This window comes from Schistocerca cancellata, chromosome 5 (genome assembly GCF_023864275.1).
Source record: "Schistocerca cancellata isolate TAMUIC-IGC-003103 chromosome 5, iqSchCanc2.1, whole genome shotgun sequence".
In the NCBI taxonomy this organism is placed as follows: Eukaryota; Metazoa; Arthropoda; class Insecta; order Orthoptera; family Acrididae; genus Schistocerca; species Schistocerca cancellata.
The window spans coordinates 446702112-446719787 of NC_064630.1; the positions used below are offsets into that span (position 1 = coordinate 446702112).

Below are 17676 nucleotides of genomic sequence, written 5' to 3' on the forward strand. Positions count from 1 at the left end.
ATGAAATCAACGTTTAACTAGGTATCAGCCCAAATAATTGAGCCTTCTTCAGAAGATATACGTGAATTTATAATTTGTCTAAGAGGGCATGGTCTAGAAATAAAACTATAACAGCCTGAATAGGCGTAGTCACATTTTAAAAATGCGGTAAATGAGTACTAAGTCAACACCAAGACTTAACTTAAGCTCTGGCGTGCACCTCGAATCCATGAACGCCGTGTGGAGGGCCTCTGGAGGTCACGCGCAACTAAGTAGGACTAGATAACGCGCTGCAAATCAACATGGCGAGGAATATTGCACATGTCTGAGACCATAACTGTCAAAGATAAAAGACCAACGTAGTTCTATCTTGCAACGTATAACTTATAGAAACGTCAAGAATCTTAAACATAAAGGCTCTGCACCAGGTTATGACTAAAATGTAACAAACTATGCATAGATTTATATACGTTCGAACACTCTGCCCCGACTTACACACTATTAGAATATATCGGCCCCTTCACATCGAATGCTGCGAAACGCACCCATCGTTATTAATGAAAGATGACTTAGGACATAAAACAGCGAAACTGTAGTATGTAAACGCCATAATGCAATAATCTCGGTTGACCTGTACACAGATGGTCGAGCAGGTGTTTATCAGTTGATGTAGATATACTTCTTATTGATGACCAGCACTGAATGAAAAATATTATCAAGATTAATTTTTTATCTTATTACAAAAAATAAGTGAACGAACAACGCCACTTCATCGCCATGTAACAGCAAATGACCAGCATCGGTCAAATTATGTTTTACGTGTAAAAAATATGGCAATTGCGTGAACGGACGTGCAACTCAATTTCACAGTCCTTATACTCTATCTACCACATTTTTAAAATGTGACTACGCCTATTCAGGCTGTCTTAGTTTTATTTCTAGACCATGCCCTCTTACAAGGGGAAGGCCTCAGACACGGTCAACCGATTCGGCTCAAATTTGGCAGGTCGCTTGCGTACAACCTAAAACGGACTCTAAGATATTTTGAGTCAACAGCCCCGCAATTTTGAGAAAATCGCCCCTAAAGGTTATGTCGACCAACCGACTCAAAATTGGAGGGATCGATAGATAATTGTAAATAGAGCATTTTTCATCATCAGATATGGAGTCCGCAAACACAAACTCTTCCAGAAATCGAGCTAAGAAACTTTTACAACTGCCACTTTTGTACCCACATGGTAAACACATCTCGCCGCCATCATCGATAGAGCAACGGCCAAGGTAACTGACTGGGAATCGGAGAATCCGGGTTCGAATCCCGAAACCCATCTGATGTTATTCATTTCGTTTGTTTATTTCTTTTTTTCAGTATCTCAATTGATAGGGATAGGAGGGTTAATAAGGTAAGTAATTCAATAAGGAATGATAAGGTAGGCAAACTAATTTTCCAAACGCCGTGAGTTACTAAAGTATTAAAGTTTTAAGCCTAGTCACATGAAAACAACTGCGAGTAAGTGTGCTTCGAATTCCTCACGAGGGAACACAGAGTGCCAACAGCGCGACGCTTGTTTACAGCGAGGCACGGTACAGGATGCACGCGGGGAGAGTTATGTTGTCCCGGGTGCCTGGAAGAGTGAAGGTGTCCAGCACGAGGCTTATAGAAGTCAATCGAAAAGATTTGTTTTTTTTTTTTCCTTCACTAGGCTGCCGCGAACCTCGCGGATACATGTAGTGATTTTTCCGTCGTTAATGCACCAAATGAAATACGTTTTTATGAATGAATACAGTGTTCTTCCGTAAGTAACATATGACGAGTACTGTATCCAGTTTGTAGTAATTAGCTCGTCTGTTTATGACGTAGTAACTAGTTATTGTTTGCTGTGTCATATCTTTCAGGTGCATAATCTGAATAATGGAGGGTGTACACCCTTCGACTAGCGCTATAATATATAGTTGGGAGCCTGTCACAGACGATGGCAAGCGGGAAGTTACCGACGCTGTGTTTTGGTTTGTAAAAGTGTTGCAAGACAGATGCATTATCAATGCACTACCGAAAGCAGGCAGTTCTGTTTCCCGGCGTTCCAGGTTGATAGGAGCGGCAGTTGTAAAAGATTCTTACCGCCATTTCTGGAAACGTATGCGTTTTCGGACCCCATACCTGATGATGAAAAATGCTCTATTTACAATTATTTATCGATCCCGCCAATTTTTAGTCGATTGCTCGTCATAATCTTTAGGGGCGATTTTCTCAAAAACGTGGGGGTGTTGACCCAAAATATGTTAGATTCCTTCGTTTTAGGTTGTACACAAGCGACCTGCCAAATTTGAGCAGAATCGGTTGGCCGTGTCTGAGGCCTTCCCCTTGTTAGACAAATTATAGATTCAGGTGTATCTTCTGAAGAAGTCTCAGTTATTTGGGCTGAAACGTAGGTAAAGGTTGGTTTCATTACCGCAATCGAGGCTGATAGTTTCTTATATATACCTACACCATGCCATCGGATCGCCACATTGTGTACCGTGATTCGTCATTCCACAAAACGTTTATCCACTGTTCAATCGTAGTTACTATTTAGGAACTAACTGGAGATGAAATTTAAGGGTTCGTGGTCGATCACAAATTTGCGATACCCCTTAACTCGTACACTATACTGATACCGCTGTAGAAGTGCTGTAACGAATACATCACACTGCGAGCTATTATTTGGGTAAAAACACTCACACCATAAAGTCAACGGGCGGTGTTCTGGTCTCGGAGACATCCCTTGTCGCTTCCACATGTACTGCTTATTGCTACATATAAGGGGCAGTCAAATGAAAACCGAACACGCAACACAATGGGACCATAGAATGGTGTAACTGAAGCAAATGTCCACGAATGTCTTTCTTCAGGTCGCCATAGATGCGAAAGTAACTCGGTGAAAGTTCCGAGATGTACGGAATATGCTACAGCGTCTCTCAATAACATCACTGAAGCGTAGCTTTCGTTCGAATGGCAGTCTGACGGTGGACATTATCATGCAATAGCAAGTTTCCGTCCGACAGGGTTCCCGGGCGTTTTGACAATGGTGCATCACAGTTCCAGCAACGTGTCTTCATAGACTCCGTGGAATGTGAAGAGCAGTGGACCACTACATAGTCGAAGGAGGAGGTCATCATGGCCTTACCGGAAACTTCAATGAACGGCTTTCATTCAGAAAGTTTACTGGTCTCATAAAGATATGATTTTATGTGTATAGACTGAAGCAGTGAGTGGAACGTTTTACTAAATCCGGGAATCGAACCAGAGTCTCCTGGTTACTATGCAGGTGCAGTATCCACTAAGCCAACTTGGCACAGCGTTTCGCACGACTGCAAAGAAACCCCTGGTACGCCTCCCTGTTCTGCCCTGTACTGGGGCAGCAGTGGGAATTTGGGTAGAAGAGAGAAGCGTTCCAGGGTAATCCGTGCAGTTGTGCGAACCGCGGTGTCAACGTGCAACGTGGCTTAGTGGCTAGCGCACTTGCATAGTAAGCAGGGGACGCTGTTTCGACCCCGGAGTTGGTACACATTATCACTCGTTGCTTAAGTCTGTACTCATAAAAGCTTAGGTTTTTTTGTGTTTCTTTTTTGGGCCCTTTCAGCTCGGGCTGTCGGGACGCTGTAGGACGAAAGCGTCCTGTTTCACTATAATGTCCACTATAATGTCCACCTTCACACTGCCAATCCGATCAAGGCTACGCTTCAGTGGTGTGTTTGGGAAACACTGAACGTCCTCCTTTCAGCACGGATCTTTCACCGTGTGATTGTCATATCTTTGGCGACCTGAGGAAAGACAGTCGTTGATGTCGCTTTCAGTCAGGCGAGAAAGCGCCACAGCGGGTGTGGTAGTGGACCTGTCAGCGGCAGACTCCCTTCTAAGAAACAGGAACTGATCGTTTCGTCTCTCAGTGTGATAAATGTCTTAACGCTTTTGGCGATTACTTTTGATGGAACCAGTCTAGGGTCCTGTTGTGGCAGATGTTAGGTTTTCATTTGACTTTCTCTTACTTATTACACTGCATGGCAGTAAGGTGAAGAGGAAGAGGAAACGACATGACTGCCTGAGCTGAGACGGTATCCGATGTTATTTCAGTGCTTACAAATTCTAGTGAAATTTACAAACATCGTGGTAGTTTGACCCGGCGTAACAGTAGCTGTACCGCCGCTGTTCTAGATAGACTTACTAATTCATTTGGGTGGTGTGCCACAAAGCATTTCTATCTCGTCGTGATACAAAGACTGTTGTAACTGGTCCGTAATATCCGGCCGCTGGAATGAAGTTGACATCCGGCCTGGTACTACACAAGTTCTATTGGCGGCAAATCAGGGGTACTGCTGGCCACAGGAGTACCTCAGCACCATGCAGACTGTTCATACGGATACGTTCCATATGTGGACGTGTATTATCCTGTTGAAAAATGGCACCGCGATACTGTCGCATGAGAGATACAAGACGATGAGGGATGTAAGTGACGTGCGACTGTGGCGACGGATTTCCCTCAACCATCTTCACCCGTGATTTGAAGTCGTATCCGATGGTTTCCCAAACCGCAAACAGAGGAGAATCAACACCGTTTTTCATTAGAACATTAGAAGAATGGGATCTCACCTTAGGTCGCAACCTTACTTGCTGACGGTGGCCATATGGGGTACTGCAGAATCGCGATTTATCGATGAACATAATGTGGTGTCGGTCATCAGCAGTCCGTGCTTCCCAGTGACGGTACCACTCCAGCGTAGCTGTTTCTTTTGTACTGCTTACAGCAGCCCATGCATGCGACAGTAGCCTCCTAGTCGTGCTGCTGATAGTCTCGAACAAATATTAGGGGATGAGGCAGCATGTTACAGGGGGTGCTTGTGAGAAGGATTATAGTATGCTTGGCACACAAGGCGATTCTTCCTTGTGATGGGCAGAGAAGGTCGAATGGAACTCTCACGACGAATACGCCTGCCCTCATGTTCCCATGGTGACCAACATCAGGTCGCTGTCGCATCGGAATGCCCCAGACATGTGGATACTGCGTGATTCGACCATTCGAGATCTATAATGAGGCCCCTTTCAATCGCGGTCAGGTGTTGATAACGCGGCCACATACAAGTACCCGGCATCCTTGTGTCCTACACAGTGGTAACTCAACATCTAATACTGTTCACTGTGCTAATATACTCTACCAGGTCTGATAACAGTACTAAACAGAAAACAGAAAAACGAGTTACAAAATCTGACACCCGTTCCGCCTCATACAACGAACTGGAACTCTACTGATTCAAAAATCTAGGAGAGTGAAGTTATGTTGAGGTTCAATAAAGTATTTTGTATGTGTCAACCCTTTTGCTTAGTATTGTAACTCTAAATCACTCTTGATGTGCCATAATTTCGAAATATCCAGTTTATATTACAAATAGCAAACAACTTAGTGGGACCAAAAAAATCAATGTGTATCAAAACCGTCATTATAGGTCGGATATAGTCTGTGCAAGATGAAACTCGTGCCATCATTAAGTTCTTAGCATGCTAAACTTCGGTATTATAAATTCTCCATTCTTTTTTCATTCTTATCTTCCTTCTGGCGTGACAACACGCCTGTCATGACTATACAGACCTTTTATTTTTAAGGTAGTAGAATTATAGAAGTAATACAGGAGATTTTAAAGATAATTAGCCCTTTAGCCCTTGTTCTATATCTACAGACTTTGTCTCCTTTGCTTGGATTTGTTATTGAATTATTCCATTCTTATTCTCCAACACCTTATTACAAACTTGAACATGTCTAAAGAGGAAAACCAATCTTCTCTCCTCTATACTCTGCTGCCATAACATCTATTGCAAGAGATGGCGCCTGTGCACGACTGCCTTTGGTGTCAGCGGCTTTCTGTCTCTCACCTGCGCCGCGCAGGCGTGCTGCGCTATTAAGATATTATAAACGTCTAAATTCAGTATTATCTGCAATACAATTACCACTGTGGTGGTAACCATCGCATTCTTAGTGTTAATAATGGACAATTATGAAACGCTATTTTTATTTTTGACAACCTAATTAATTAAGCCTTCGTTCACAGTCTCGAGACCAATAAAATGACTGACGACATGGAAAAAGTATGTCCCCTTTGTAGACACATTCCCATAATAAGGGATGTAGTCTCACAGCGATATGATTCAGTAAGGTATTATCATGAAATCTTGTAAGTATGTTGCTCCACAGCTTGAAAGTACTTCTTAAAAGACATCTTGTTCATACAGGTGTTATCACGATAAAAAGCTGATGCTATTTCAGCAAAGATCCTGCGTGCTATTATCAATCGAATGATACATGTACAGTGCAAGGAGAGCTACCTCTTTCATACTGTCCTCTTAGCTACTAAATAAACACATGGATAGTGATGTCGATTAGCATTAAGTATCACTTCTGTATGAGGTTGTCTTATTATAATGTGCTAAGACACTGTCAGCAGATTTCTTGACAAATAAAAAGCAACATATATATTGTGTGAGCTATAGTAATGGAGGTAGGCAACCTGCAAGCTTCTGGCTTCTAATGGGTTACTCAGCTATATGTTTGGAAATATACCATACAGCAAATGTTCAAGTCACGCTACACGAAGTTTAAGAGATTCATCCTCTATTGCGTGAAACTTAAAAGATGCTCACATTGAAATTAATTATTACTTTGTAATCATGGGATTGAAGCAAGCTGACATTATATCTTGGAAAGCAGAACCCATGGAAATAATAATTAACTAAGCTGACCAAGAACGAAGTACCGAAGATATTCGTTTATCAGAGACGATTGAGAAACAAAATAGGATAACTGAGGAGAAGGTGGAATACATTATGGGGGCCTCTGTATTTATCCATGACAGATAATAGTCAACTACAAATGTGAAGATGATGAATATGAGAATTATCTAATCAAACATAATTGTTATAGACGTATGTAACATCAGAAATCTGCAAAGCCAAACACAATAGAGATGATTATTAGATTTTTGGATACCCATTTCATCATCATAATGTCATTCTTACTGCTTCACATTGGTTGAGTAACTATTGTTTTAAAATGCACAGTATGTTAACTACTAATTAAAATCTATGAAAGAGCGTATTTTCCAAGTGTCTCTCTTATTCATTTCTGTAGTTTAATTGCAGAGACATGTTATCATCGTCAACATTATTATCCATTTCTGACCCAATACTAGAAGTTTACTCCTGTACGCGTCCTTCCACTTCTTTTCATGTGCACTAAGTGAGCAAATTACTCAACTATTAGTGTAACTCCGTCATTATTCTTTACTATTATACTGTCAACATAATGATTGTACATTACATTGGTGTTACTGTAATTAATCGTCAGTATTGTTGACATACTTGCTCTGTTCAGCACAAGAATGTCATCTGCCAACTTATGGTTGTTCACATAAGAAAGGTTTACACGATTACCTCTAAATTCACATTTAAATATTTGAATATGTCTTGTAAGCTTCCGCAAAACAGTTTTGGCGAAAGTGAAACGCCTTGCCTAAAACTTTTCTCAATTTTGAACTTTTCAGTCGCTAGATGTAATGCTTAAAGCTTAACCCTAATGTCGTATATATTGTTGAACACAAAGATGTAATAATATTCTATTCGTTCGTCCTCACGGATTGTTTAGTTTCAACCTCTCTCGTAGCCAGCAAATGTGTAAATGAAATTCGTTATTTCCTTGTTTAGCTTCATTGGCAACCTATATATGATGTATTGGGTTTCCAAACTGAGCTTGTTCGCTTCCCTTGTAAAAAAAATATTTTCGAGGCTATTAGTAAAGAATTCTTTGAATATATTCACTACCACTGGAAAAGATAAATGGCCAAGTAGCTCTTTAAATATTCGTTGCTCCATTTCTCGTGAGTCATAACTACAGCGTTGGAAAAGTATTCGTGTTTGGTATCACCTTTCATACCTACATTCTATGAGTAGATGTGAATATTTTGCTATTACAACTTCTCTCTCTGCATTTATCATTCTTACTGTTATAAAATGGGGCATATATGGGAGCTCAATGTAAACTGTTATATCTTATGATTTACCTCAGCCGCAATTGAGGTCCAAGTAACGAGTGCCTTATAACGTATTTAGTACGTTGTTTCTTCTTTTCCTACTAATGCCTCATAATTCATTGACAGTATTTCTTTTTTATGTTCTTGCATCCATTCTGAGCTTTTTCGGGTAGTAGCTTCTCAATCATTTAGGATTTGTGAATAGATTTATAAACTTAGTTACATCTTTAATGATTTCTTCACGAATATCAATTTCTTTTATGTCTTCATTGACTTCTGTCAGAAATTGATTTGGTTTCCATCGACAAAGCTATTTTCAGAGCATTTTTAGGGGTCACAATGTTAACATTTCATATAGGTGACAGTGTAACTTTAATCAGCGTCTCTTGTGAATCTGCATTATTTCCGTAACTAAGATTTGTTTTTCATTCAAATTCCAATCTCAAATTATGGTCCTAATATTTTTGTGATAATTTTACTTCCTTGATACTGAATGATTTTTGTTCTGGATCTGTCACGAATATAGTTGTTAAAATGCTTCTAACATAGAGATAGTCATACACGGCGACGATGACGATGTTTTCAGACTATGAAAATGCTACACTACTACGCATTAAAATTACTACACCAAGAAGAAATGCAGATGACAAACGGGTATTCATTGGACAAATACACTCCTGGAAATTGAAATAAGAACACCGTGAATTCATTGCCCCAGGAAGGGGAAACTTTATTGACACATTCCTGGAGTCAGATACATCACATGATCACACTGACAGAACCACAGGCACATAGACACAGGCAACAGAGCATGCGCAATGTCGGCACTAGTACAGTGTATATCCATCTTTCGCAGCAATGCAGGCTGCTATTCTCCCATGGAGACGATCGTAGAGATGCTGGATGTAGTCCTGTGGAACGGCTTGCCATGCCATTTCCACCTGGCGCCTCAGTTGGACCAGCGTTCGTGCTGGACGTGCAGACCGCGTGAGACGACGCTTCATCCAGTCCCAAACATGCTCAATGGGGGACAGATCCGGAGATCTTGCTGGCCAGGGTGGTTGACTTACACCTTCTAGAGCACGTTGGGTGGCACGGGATACATGCGGAAGTGCATTGTCCTGTTGGAACAGCAAGTTCCCTTGCCGGTCTAGGAATGGTAGAACGATGGGTTCGATGACGGTTTGGATGTACCGTGCACTATTCAGTGTCCCCTCGACGATCACCAGTGGTGTACGGCCAGTGTAGGAGATCGCTCCCCACACCATGATGCCGGGTGTTGGCCCTGTGTGCCTCGGTCGTATGCAGTCCTGATTGTGGCGCTCACCTGCACGGCGCCAAACACGCATACGACCATCATTGGCACCAAGGCAGAAGCGACTCTCATCGTTGAAGACGACACGTCTCCATTCGTCCCTCCATTCACGCCTGTCGCGACACCACTGGAGGCGGGCTGCACGATGTTGGGGCGTGAGCGGAAGACGGCCTAACGGTGTGCGGGACCGTAGCCCAGCTTCATGGAGTCGGTTGCGAATGGTCCTCGCCGATACCCCAGGAGCAACAGTGTCCCTAATTTGCTGGGAAGTGGCGGTGCGGTCCCCTACGGCACTGCGTAGGATCCTACGGTCTTGGCGTGCATCCGTGCGTCGCTGCGGTCCGGTCCCAGGTCGACGGGCACGTGCACCTTCCGCCGACCACTGGCGACAACATCGATGTACTGTGGAGACCTCACGCCCCACGTGTTGAGCAATTCGGCGGTACGTCCACCCGGCCTCCCGCATGCCCACTATACGCCCTCGCTCAAAGTCCGTCAACTGCACATACGGTTCACGTCCACGCTGTCGCGGCATGCTACCAGTGTTAAAGACTGCGATGGAGCTCCGTATGCCACGGCAAACTGGCTGACACTGACGGCGGCGGTGCACAAATGCTGCGCAGCTAGCGCCATTCGACGGCCAACACCGAGGTTCCTGGTGTGTCCGCTGTGTCGTGCGTGTGATCATTGCTTGTACAGCCCTCTCGCAGTGTCCGGAGCAAGTATGGTGGGTCTGACACACCGGTGTCAATGTGTTCTTTTTTCCATTTCCAGGAGTGTATATTATACTAGAAGTGAAATGTGATTACATTTTCACGCAGTTTGGGTGTATAGATCCTGAGAAATCAGTACCCAGAACAACCACTTCTGGCCGTAATAACGGCCTTCATACGCCTGGGCATTGAGTCAAACAGAGCTTTGATATCGTGTACAGGTACAGCTGCCCATGCAACTTCAACACGATACCACAGATCATCAAGAGTAGTGACTGGCGTATTGTGACGAGCCAGTTGCTCGGCCACCATTGAGCAATCGTTTTCAATTGGTGAGAGATCAGGAAAATGTGCTGGCCAGGGCAGCAGTCGAACAATTTCTGCATCCCCAAAGGCCCGTATAGGACCTGCAACATGCGGTACAGCATTATCCTGCTGAAATGTAGAGTTTCGCAGGGATCGAATGAAGGGTTGACCCACGGGTCGTAACACATCTGAAACGTAACGTCCACTGTTCAAAGTGCCGTCAATGCGAACAAGAGGTGACCGACCGAGACGTATAACAAATGGCACCCCATACCATCACGCAGGGTGATACGCCAGTATGGCGATGACGAATACACGCTCCCAATTTGCGTTGACCACGATCCCATCTGTTGGCTCAGGGATCGACACGTGGCTTACGATCCGTTATAGCCATGCGGATGCGATGCCTGTCATCTCGACTACTAGTGATACGAGGCCGTTGGAATCCAGCACGGCGTTCCGTATTACTCTCCTGAACCCACCGATTCCATAGTCTGCTAACAGTCCTTGGATTTCGACCAACGCGAGCAACAATGTCGCGATACGATAAAGCGCAATCGCGATAGGCTAGAATCCGACCTTTATCAAAGTAGGAAACGTGATGGTACGCATTTCTCCTCCTTAGACGAGGTATCACAGCAACGTTTCACCAGGCAACGACGGTCAACTACTGTTTGTGTATGAGAAATCGGTGGGAAACTTTTCTCATGTCAGCACGTTGTAGGTGTCGCTACCGGCACCAACCTTGTGTGAATGTTCTGGAAAGCTAATCATTTGCATATCACAGCATCTTCTTCCTGTCAGTTCAATTTCGCGTCTGTAGCACGTCATCTTCGTGATGTAGCAATTTTAATGGCCAGTAGTGTAGAAAGATCTGATTATTACCAAATCCCGTAATCGTCTATTCCAAATCGCAATTGTGGCTACATACGTAATCTGCTATAACTATCTAACATTTCCTTCATCTCTCCATTGACACAATGCTTACCCTCAGTAATTTCACTGTGTGTTTGGGGATACCCGATCAGCGCCTCCTGGCGCTTTCCTCGTTGCTTTTGATGGAGACTACTGTGCTCCTGTGGTTAACCTGTTGCAGTCAGGCCGGTGTGCGCGCCGGAGCAGCCGGCGACGCTGGCGGTGCCGGCGCACGACGTGGCCAGGGTGCTGTGCCGCGTCGAGGCGCACCCGCCGCCGCTCTTCTTCCGCTGGTTCTTCAACAGCAGCGCGCCTGCCGACGGCGCCGCCGACGCCATCGCCCCGTCCGTGTCGGTAGTTGGTACGGACTCCATAGCCACATGCATTCTGGATGGTTTTGTTCAGCCTGAAACTCTGTGTTTGTTGAACTACCCTACCACGATAACTCCATCAGTTGCACTCAGATACTAACTCTCTGTTTATATTTGTGTCATATGTGACAAGCAATCAACATGACTTGACTATAAATCTGCTTAGATGTGTGATGATGATGTTTTGGTTTGTGGGGCGCTCAACGGCGTGGTTATCAGCGCCCGTACAATTACCCAATCTTTGCTCAGTCCAATTTCGCCACTTTCCTGGATGATGATGAAATGATGAGGACAACACAAACACCCAGTCATCTCGAGGCAGGTGAAAATCCCTGACCCCGCCGGGAATCGATCCCGGGACCCCGTGCTCGGGAAGCGAGAACGCTACCGCGAGACCACGAGCGGCGGACATCTGCTTAGAAAAACGTATATTAACAACCTCAAAAGAAACAGGTTACATACTTAAGGTTTGTTAGTTAGCAGGTACGGTGCTTCAGTCCTGGTAAGCAATGAAACACCAGCACCACAGTGCAACAGTGTGCCCTTAGAGAAGCTGTAACAAAATGGCGCAGACCATATGCACTATATCAGAGACTGCGCTAGTGGCAATCAGTAGTAGTTTGGGGTGAGGATTTGGATACATACCCAGACTGCAGACGTGTACTTGCCAACAAACAGTAACTTAAGTATGTAACTTTATTTTTTTAAGTTGATGGTTAAAACTTTCTGATTATCTTTCCTAATATTACATCGTAGTTAATGAAAAATGTAATACCCTCATCTCTTTTACGGTACAGGAAAACTGCCAAAAGTATTCAACACTGTCAATGATTGCCCTATTATATAATTGTTGTGCTTTTTCTTTTTAGTATTGAGGGAAACCTTTTACTTTCTGCAGCCCTGGGCGCTGTTTTTACCTCTCTCATAGCGCCATAGCATGCTGTTAGAAAGGTTAAAACAAAATGGCGTAGACCATCTACACTTTATCAATGACTCCATTAGTGGCAATCTATAATAGTTTGAGGTGACTATTTGGATACGTATCAAGACTGCAAACATATACTTGCCAACAAAAAGAATTTAATTATATAACTTTACTTTCTCGAGTTGATGGTTGAAACTGCCTCTCCTACACGTACATGCTAGTTCATGCCCAAAGTCATGCAAACTACCTTCATTATGTAATATGCTCATCCAGATAGTCAGTTTTTAATGTTACAAGAAAACTGCCGACAGTATTCAACAGTGTCAAAGAATGCACTATTAATTACTTGTTCTTCTCTTTTCCCTTTCTTACCGTGAGAGGGAAACCTGTTACTTTCTGCAGCTTTGGGGGCTTTCTTTTGCTGTCTCACGATAGGAAAGTTAATTTAGGAGTGTCATACGCTTTTTTGGTGCCAAAAGCCATCCCCACACATATATCTAACAGGGAAATAATCGTCTCCTATGTCCACACAGCAGGAGCGTAGGAGAGGGTGGACTAAGATCCATAACTCAGCGTTGTGTGAGATACTAGGAGGAATCTTTTGCCAAGATGAGATCTGAAGGCCAAGTGAAAAACACAGAAGGTCTGAGACCAGAAGATGAACGCTAGGGGTCTGTAATTATCTCAACTATCCCTATTTTCAAGGCTTTCTAATTGGCTGGGATTCAAAATCTGTCATGTATCAGGAGAGATTTTCTGCCATTCTTCCCATAACATGAAAAAACCTGTGAGAATAATAAATTTTTAAATTCGTTTGTAATATTATTACTGGTCAGAATTCACAGCGTCAGCTACGATTGACAGGTGATATTCCTATGCTGGCAAAACCAGATAAGTTTCGAACAGACATAACACACTTATTGTAGTGATGTTTAAGAGTACACTTACTTCATGGATCCCATAGAGAATGCTCTTCTCTTTAGGTAGCAACAGAGAGAGATCTCTCTGACTTAGAGCAATGTGCAGAGGTTGATCTGGATTCAAAATTGCCAGTCAACACTGCAGCAGTCCCCCACACTCGCTGCGTTTGCGAGAAGTAAACTTATGTCGTCAATTCAGCCACTGAGTTGGGTGGTACGCAACCTATTTAAATTGCGTCTCGGTTTAATTGCGGGGATTTAACATTCACAGCCAGCATCATGTTCTTTTGCGAAAGTATTGGTGTTCGTCCTTGCTTTTCTGGGGGTCCTTCTTCATTTTGATTGCCTTTGCGTATTACGCTGTTATACATCCATTCACCTGTGCCGTCCTCAGAGCGTGGTCTAGTGGCTAGTATTGCTCCCTCTGGACCATGGGTCCCATGTTCAATTCCCGGCGGGGTTGGGGCTTTTCTATGCCCGGGGACTGGGTGTTTCTCTTGTCCTCATAATTTCGTCCTGAGCATGAATCGTTACAGTGGCTCGATTGGACTGTGCAAAAAAATTGCACTGTGTAAAACTTGAGAGTTTGTATGGGTGCTGATGACTCCGCAGTTGAGCGCCCCACGAACCAAACATCATCATCATTCACCTGTACGATGGCCACAATTTACATTTGCAACCACTTATCCAGTTACAAATGTTTATGTGCTTGAGTAAGTGGATTCTCGAAATGAATCTATCTGATTCAGAACAATCACGACAAACCTGCAGCAAAATTACAAGACACAGGATTTTAACATCGATTCTTCCGATTGTCAGTCCAAAATCTAAAATTTTATGTGAAAGTTTCCGGAGAATAGCGTGAGGTCTCTCAAACCATTTCATTAGTTAGTTGCATAATATTCTGCAAGCGCAATTCTGTGTCCTGGAAGCAAAATAACGCACTGCAGATGGAGCAAGAAGGTTTAAAGAGGCCGAATAACACAGGCAATGAGGATTTTCTTCATCAAATAACGTCTAAGTACTTCACTTAGACCCTAACTTGACAAACAGACTGAGTATAAAGATCTGAGGCACAGATACGTACAGAAGAGAATTGTAGACAGAAGGACAACTGTAAAAGAAGAGAATCTACGTGTTTCTGATGTAGTGAAACAGAAGGATGGGGAAAATTATGTATGTTGATGTGTTTTGAAGTACCTAGATACTCCACAGAATCGACGAGGAAAGAAACCCATGGAAACTACTTTCAGGAATAACAGGATATATATTTAGATACCTGGGAGTAACTTTCTTTTGTACTATAGGAAGCTGTAGAGGATAAAAGTTACAGAGGATGAGATTGGAACATATACAGTTAATAACAGGGAACGTTTTGGTTAGATGTTACTCTGAGATGAAAATATTGCCACAGGAACAGAAAATGTGGCTCCTCTTATCAAAAGAGACAAAATAAGCTTGTGTTTTAAATCCTATATGTGAATCGATAGTTTACAGGACATTTGCAAAAAAAAAAAAAGAACAAACATTTGAGGTGTTCGGTGTAGAGGTGCAGATATTTCTGTTGATGAGTGAGGACAATAATATACTGAACAACATTACGTCACTATGTACTTAATTTGCAGACTGACAGTTAAAGCTTTACAAGTAGTATGTTTTTAGATTGATTAGTACCTCCAAATATGCGTGGCACAAGCAAGCTATCAGTGTTGATTTTCCTATGGGCAGAAGGTAACGTGTCGAAGTGTGGACTGACTACACTGAGAGGTGTAGTCCACCTTTGCGGGGCAGCTATGACCATGCAGAAAACATTGGGAAGCAAATTAGGTGATGTGTCTGCTGGAAGATTGTCACACACAGAGGAAAACAACATCCTGAAGTGGGTACATACTACGGTACCAGTGTTGACAATATTTGTACCCGTATCCACTGGATAAATAACTGCGGGGTACCCCAACATTTGGTGGAAGTATAGTCAGCGCATCTCGCTATGGCATCGAAATATTTCACACAAAGAATGCTAAGCACATTGAAATATTTATTACGAATTTAAATTTACGGTGATGGCAGAAAAACCTGCTGAGAGGGGCACAGAATACCACTTATCCTTTTTAACATGTATGTGGCCGATGAAATACGAAAACGATAAACTGAAATTGATGTAAGTATTCTGATAAGTAACAACATGATTTTAATCTGTCATATACATACACAAAGGGATCGAATCATTTGAGATGTGCTGCTACAGAAGAATGTTGAAAATGAGGTGGACTGATAAGATAATGAATGAGAAGGTTCTAGAATCGGTGAGGAAAGGACTACACGGAAAATACTGATAAAAATAACGATCGTTACATAATTTTGCCTCTCCACATCTTTGTATGACACTAGCCATTTTGCCGTTACATAACCGTATTGGCGTGTGACTTTAAAATGATTATCTATCATGTATTCCTCCCGCTTATTCTTCCTTTTATCAGGCCTCGTCATGGAGCCTTTAATGCACATTTACTCATTTGCACTGTCATAAACGGTTATTCATATTCCTTGTCACTTTATGTAGAAGTTGCACATTCTCTTCCTTCCATACCCTCGCGCCAGCGGCTACTCTCTTTCATCTCTCTTTATTGCTCATACCTCAAGCCTATGACAAAAATGACTAGTAATTTTCATCGTAGTTAAGTATGTTAGTTTTGAGACTATATACCAATAAGATAAGTATATACTCAACAAACTAACACAATCCACAAATTGTTCATTAGAAATACAATAGCTGAGAAACAAAAGGAAATGGATACGACTGAAATATTCGAGATAATACCGTGGCCCTTTCAAATTGTTGAGTAGATGTAAATCATCACACATGAATAAACATAAATAAAGTAGGATTCTAGAATTAAGGCAGTAAAAATTAAATATCTTATTGTGTTGGTGGTGTGCAGTAGAAACGACATATATATTCAAAAACTCGCTGTGGAATACATGGTAGAGGGTACTTGGCATTATGGCAAGTGCCTGGGTTTCCTTCCGTTCCAAAGGCTTTGTGTGCACCAGGAAAATTATCGCTTGAATACACGCGGTAATTAGTCTAATCTGGCATTCTCGGTCAATACGGGAGAAGTAAGTAAAGTGACTGAAACGTATTTCTAGATCCTTCACTTCATTCCAGTTCTTGGTTGCTTGTATGGAGCTTTCCTGGGGTAACTGATTCTTATCCTCCAGCTACCGATTCAGATTTTCAACATTTTCTTGACACTCTCTCGTAAGTAAAATAAACGTTGGTATTCGTGCTGTCCTTCGTTGAATAATCATTATGTCCAGGTATTTGTATTAGTTTATTAACCATCACTATGATGCACAGATGTTCTAGTCTTAGTCTGTACTATTCTTCATTCTGTGCAATACACAACTTTCCATGCCTACATATCGAAAATAAGTTAATACTTGCAGCACAGTGAAATATTATCAACATCTCACAGGCTATTCACGCAGTTTAACTGAGATATGGTTTAATTATACACGGTGCGTCTGAAAAGTTCTGTGTATCATCTCAGAAAATAAAAGAAACAGAAGTTATAAAAATAATACCATTACTGGATTTCAGTGTAATCACCATTAGCTACAATAAAAATCTGATATCTCTTGTAAAACTGAAGGAAAGTTTCTGTAAACGCTTCTTGTGGAATCACTCGAAGCATCGTTGCCACGCGTTGCTGGATATCCGCAATGCCTGCGAAGAGTGGGCCATTTAGGGCTAACTTAAGTCGAGGAACCAAAAAGTAGTCTGCCGGCGCCAAATCTGGAGAGTAAGAGGGTGTTTAAGAGCGGTCAGGACTGTCAGCAGAGGGCGAACGGACGGGGGTCTTTTTCACGGAGGAAACTGCGCTGTCCGCTCCGGCGCTATTCTTGCCGAAAGCGTTGGGTGCGTTCCAGGAACCGTTTCAAAACTTTCTTCTAAAGTTCTGCGTTAACAGCTTGACCCTCGAGTAGAAATTAGTGGTAGCTCAAGCCCTAGCAGTCGAAAAATGTGGTCAAGTCCTTAATATTAGATTTAGTCAATTTCTTTTGGGAAGCGGGGAAACGATGAACACTAAGTCACTGACTGTAACTTTGTGTGTGGATGGTATTGGCAGCACTAGGTTTCATCTGTTTTCATGACAGTTCCCAAAAACTGAAGGAC

At 42.6% G+C, this 17676-nt stretch overlaps 1 protein-coding gene across 1 annotated transcript in view; it reads left to right on the forward strand.

The window, feature by feature from the left end:
* The window catches only part of LOC126187897 (nephrin-like), an 878271-nt gene that overhangs the window by 741165 nt on the left and 119430 nt on the right, over nt 1-17676 (forward strand). Inside the window, exon 10 of the mRNA XM_049929248.1 lies at nt 11462-11641. Within this exon, the coding sequence (XP_049785205.1) occupies nt 11462-11641 (180 nt within the window). The remainder of the gene's footprint in view (nt 1-11461; nt 11642-17676) is intronic.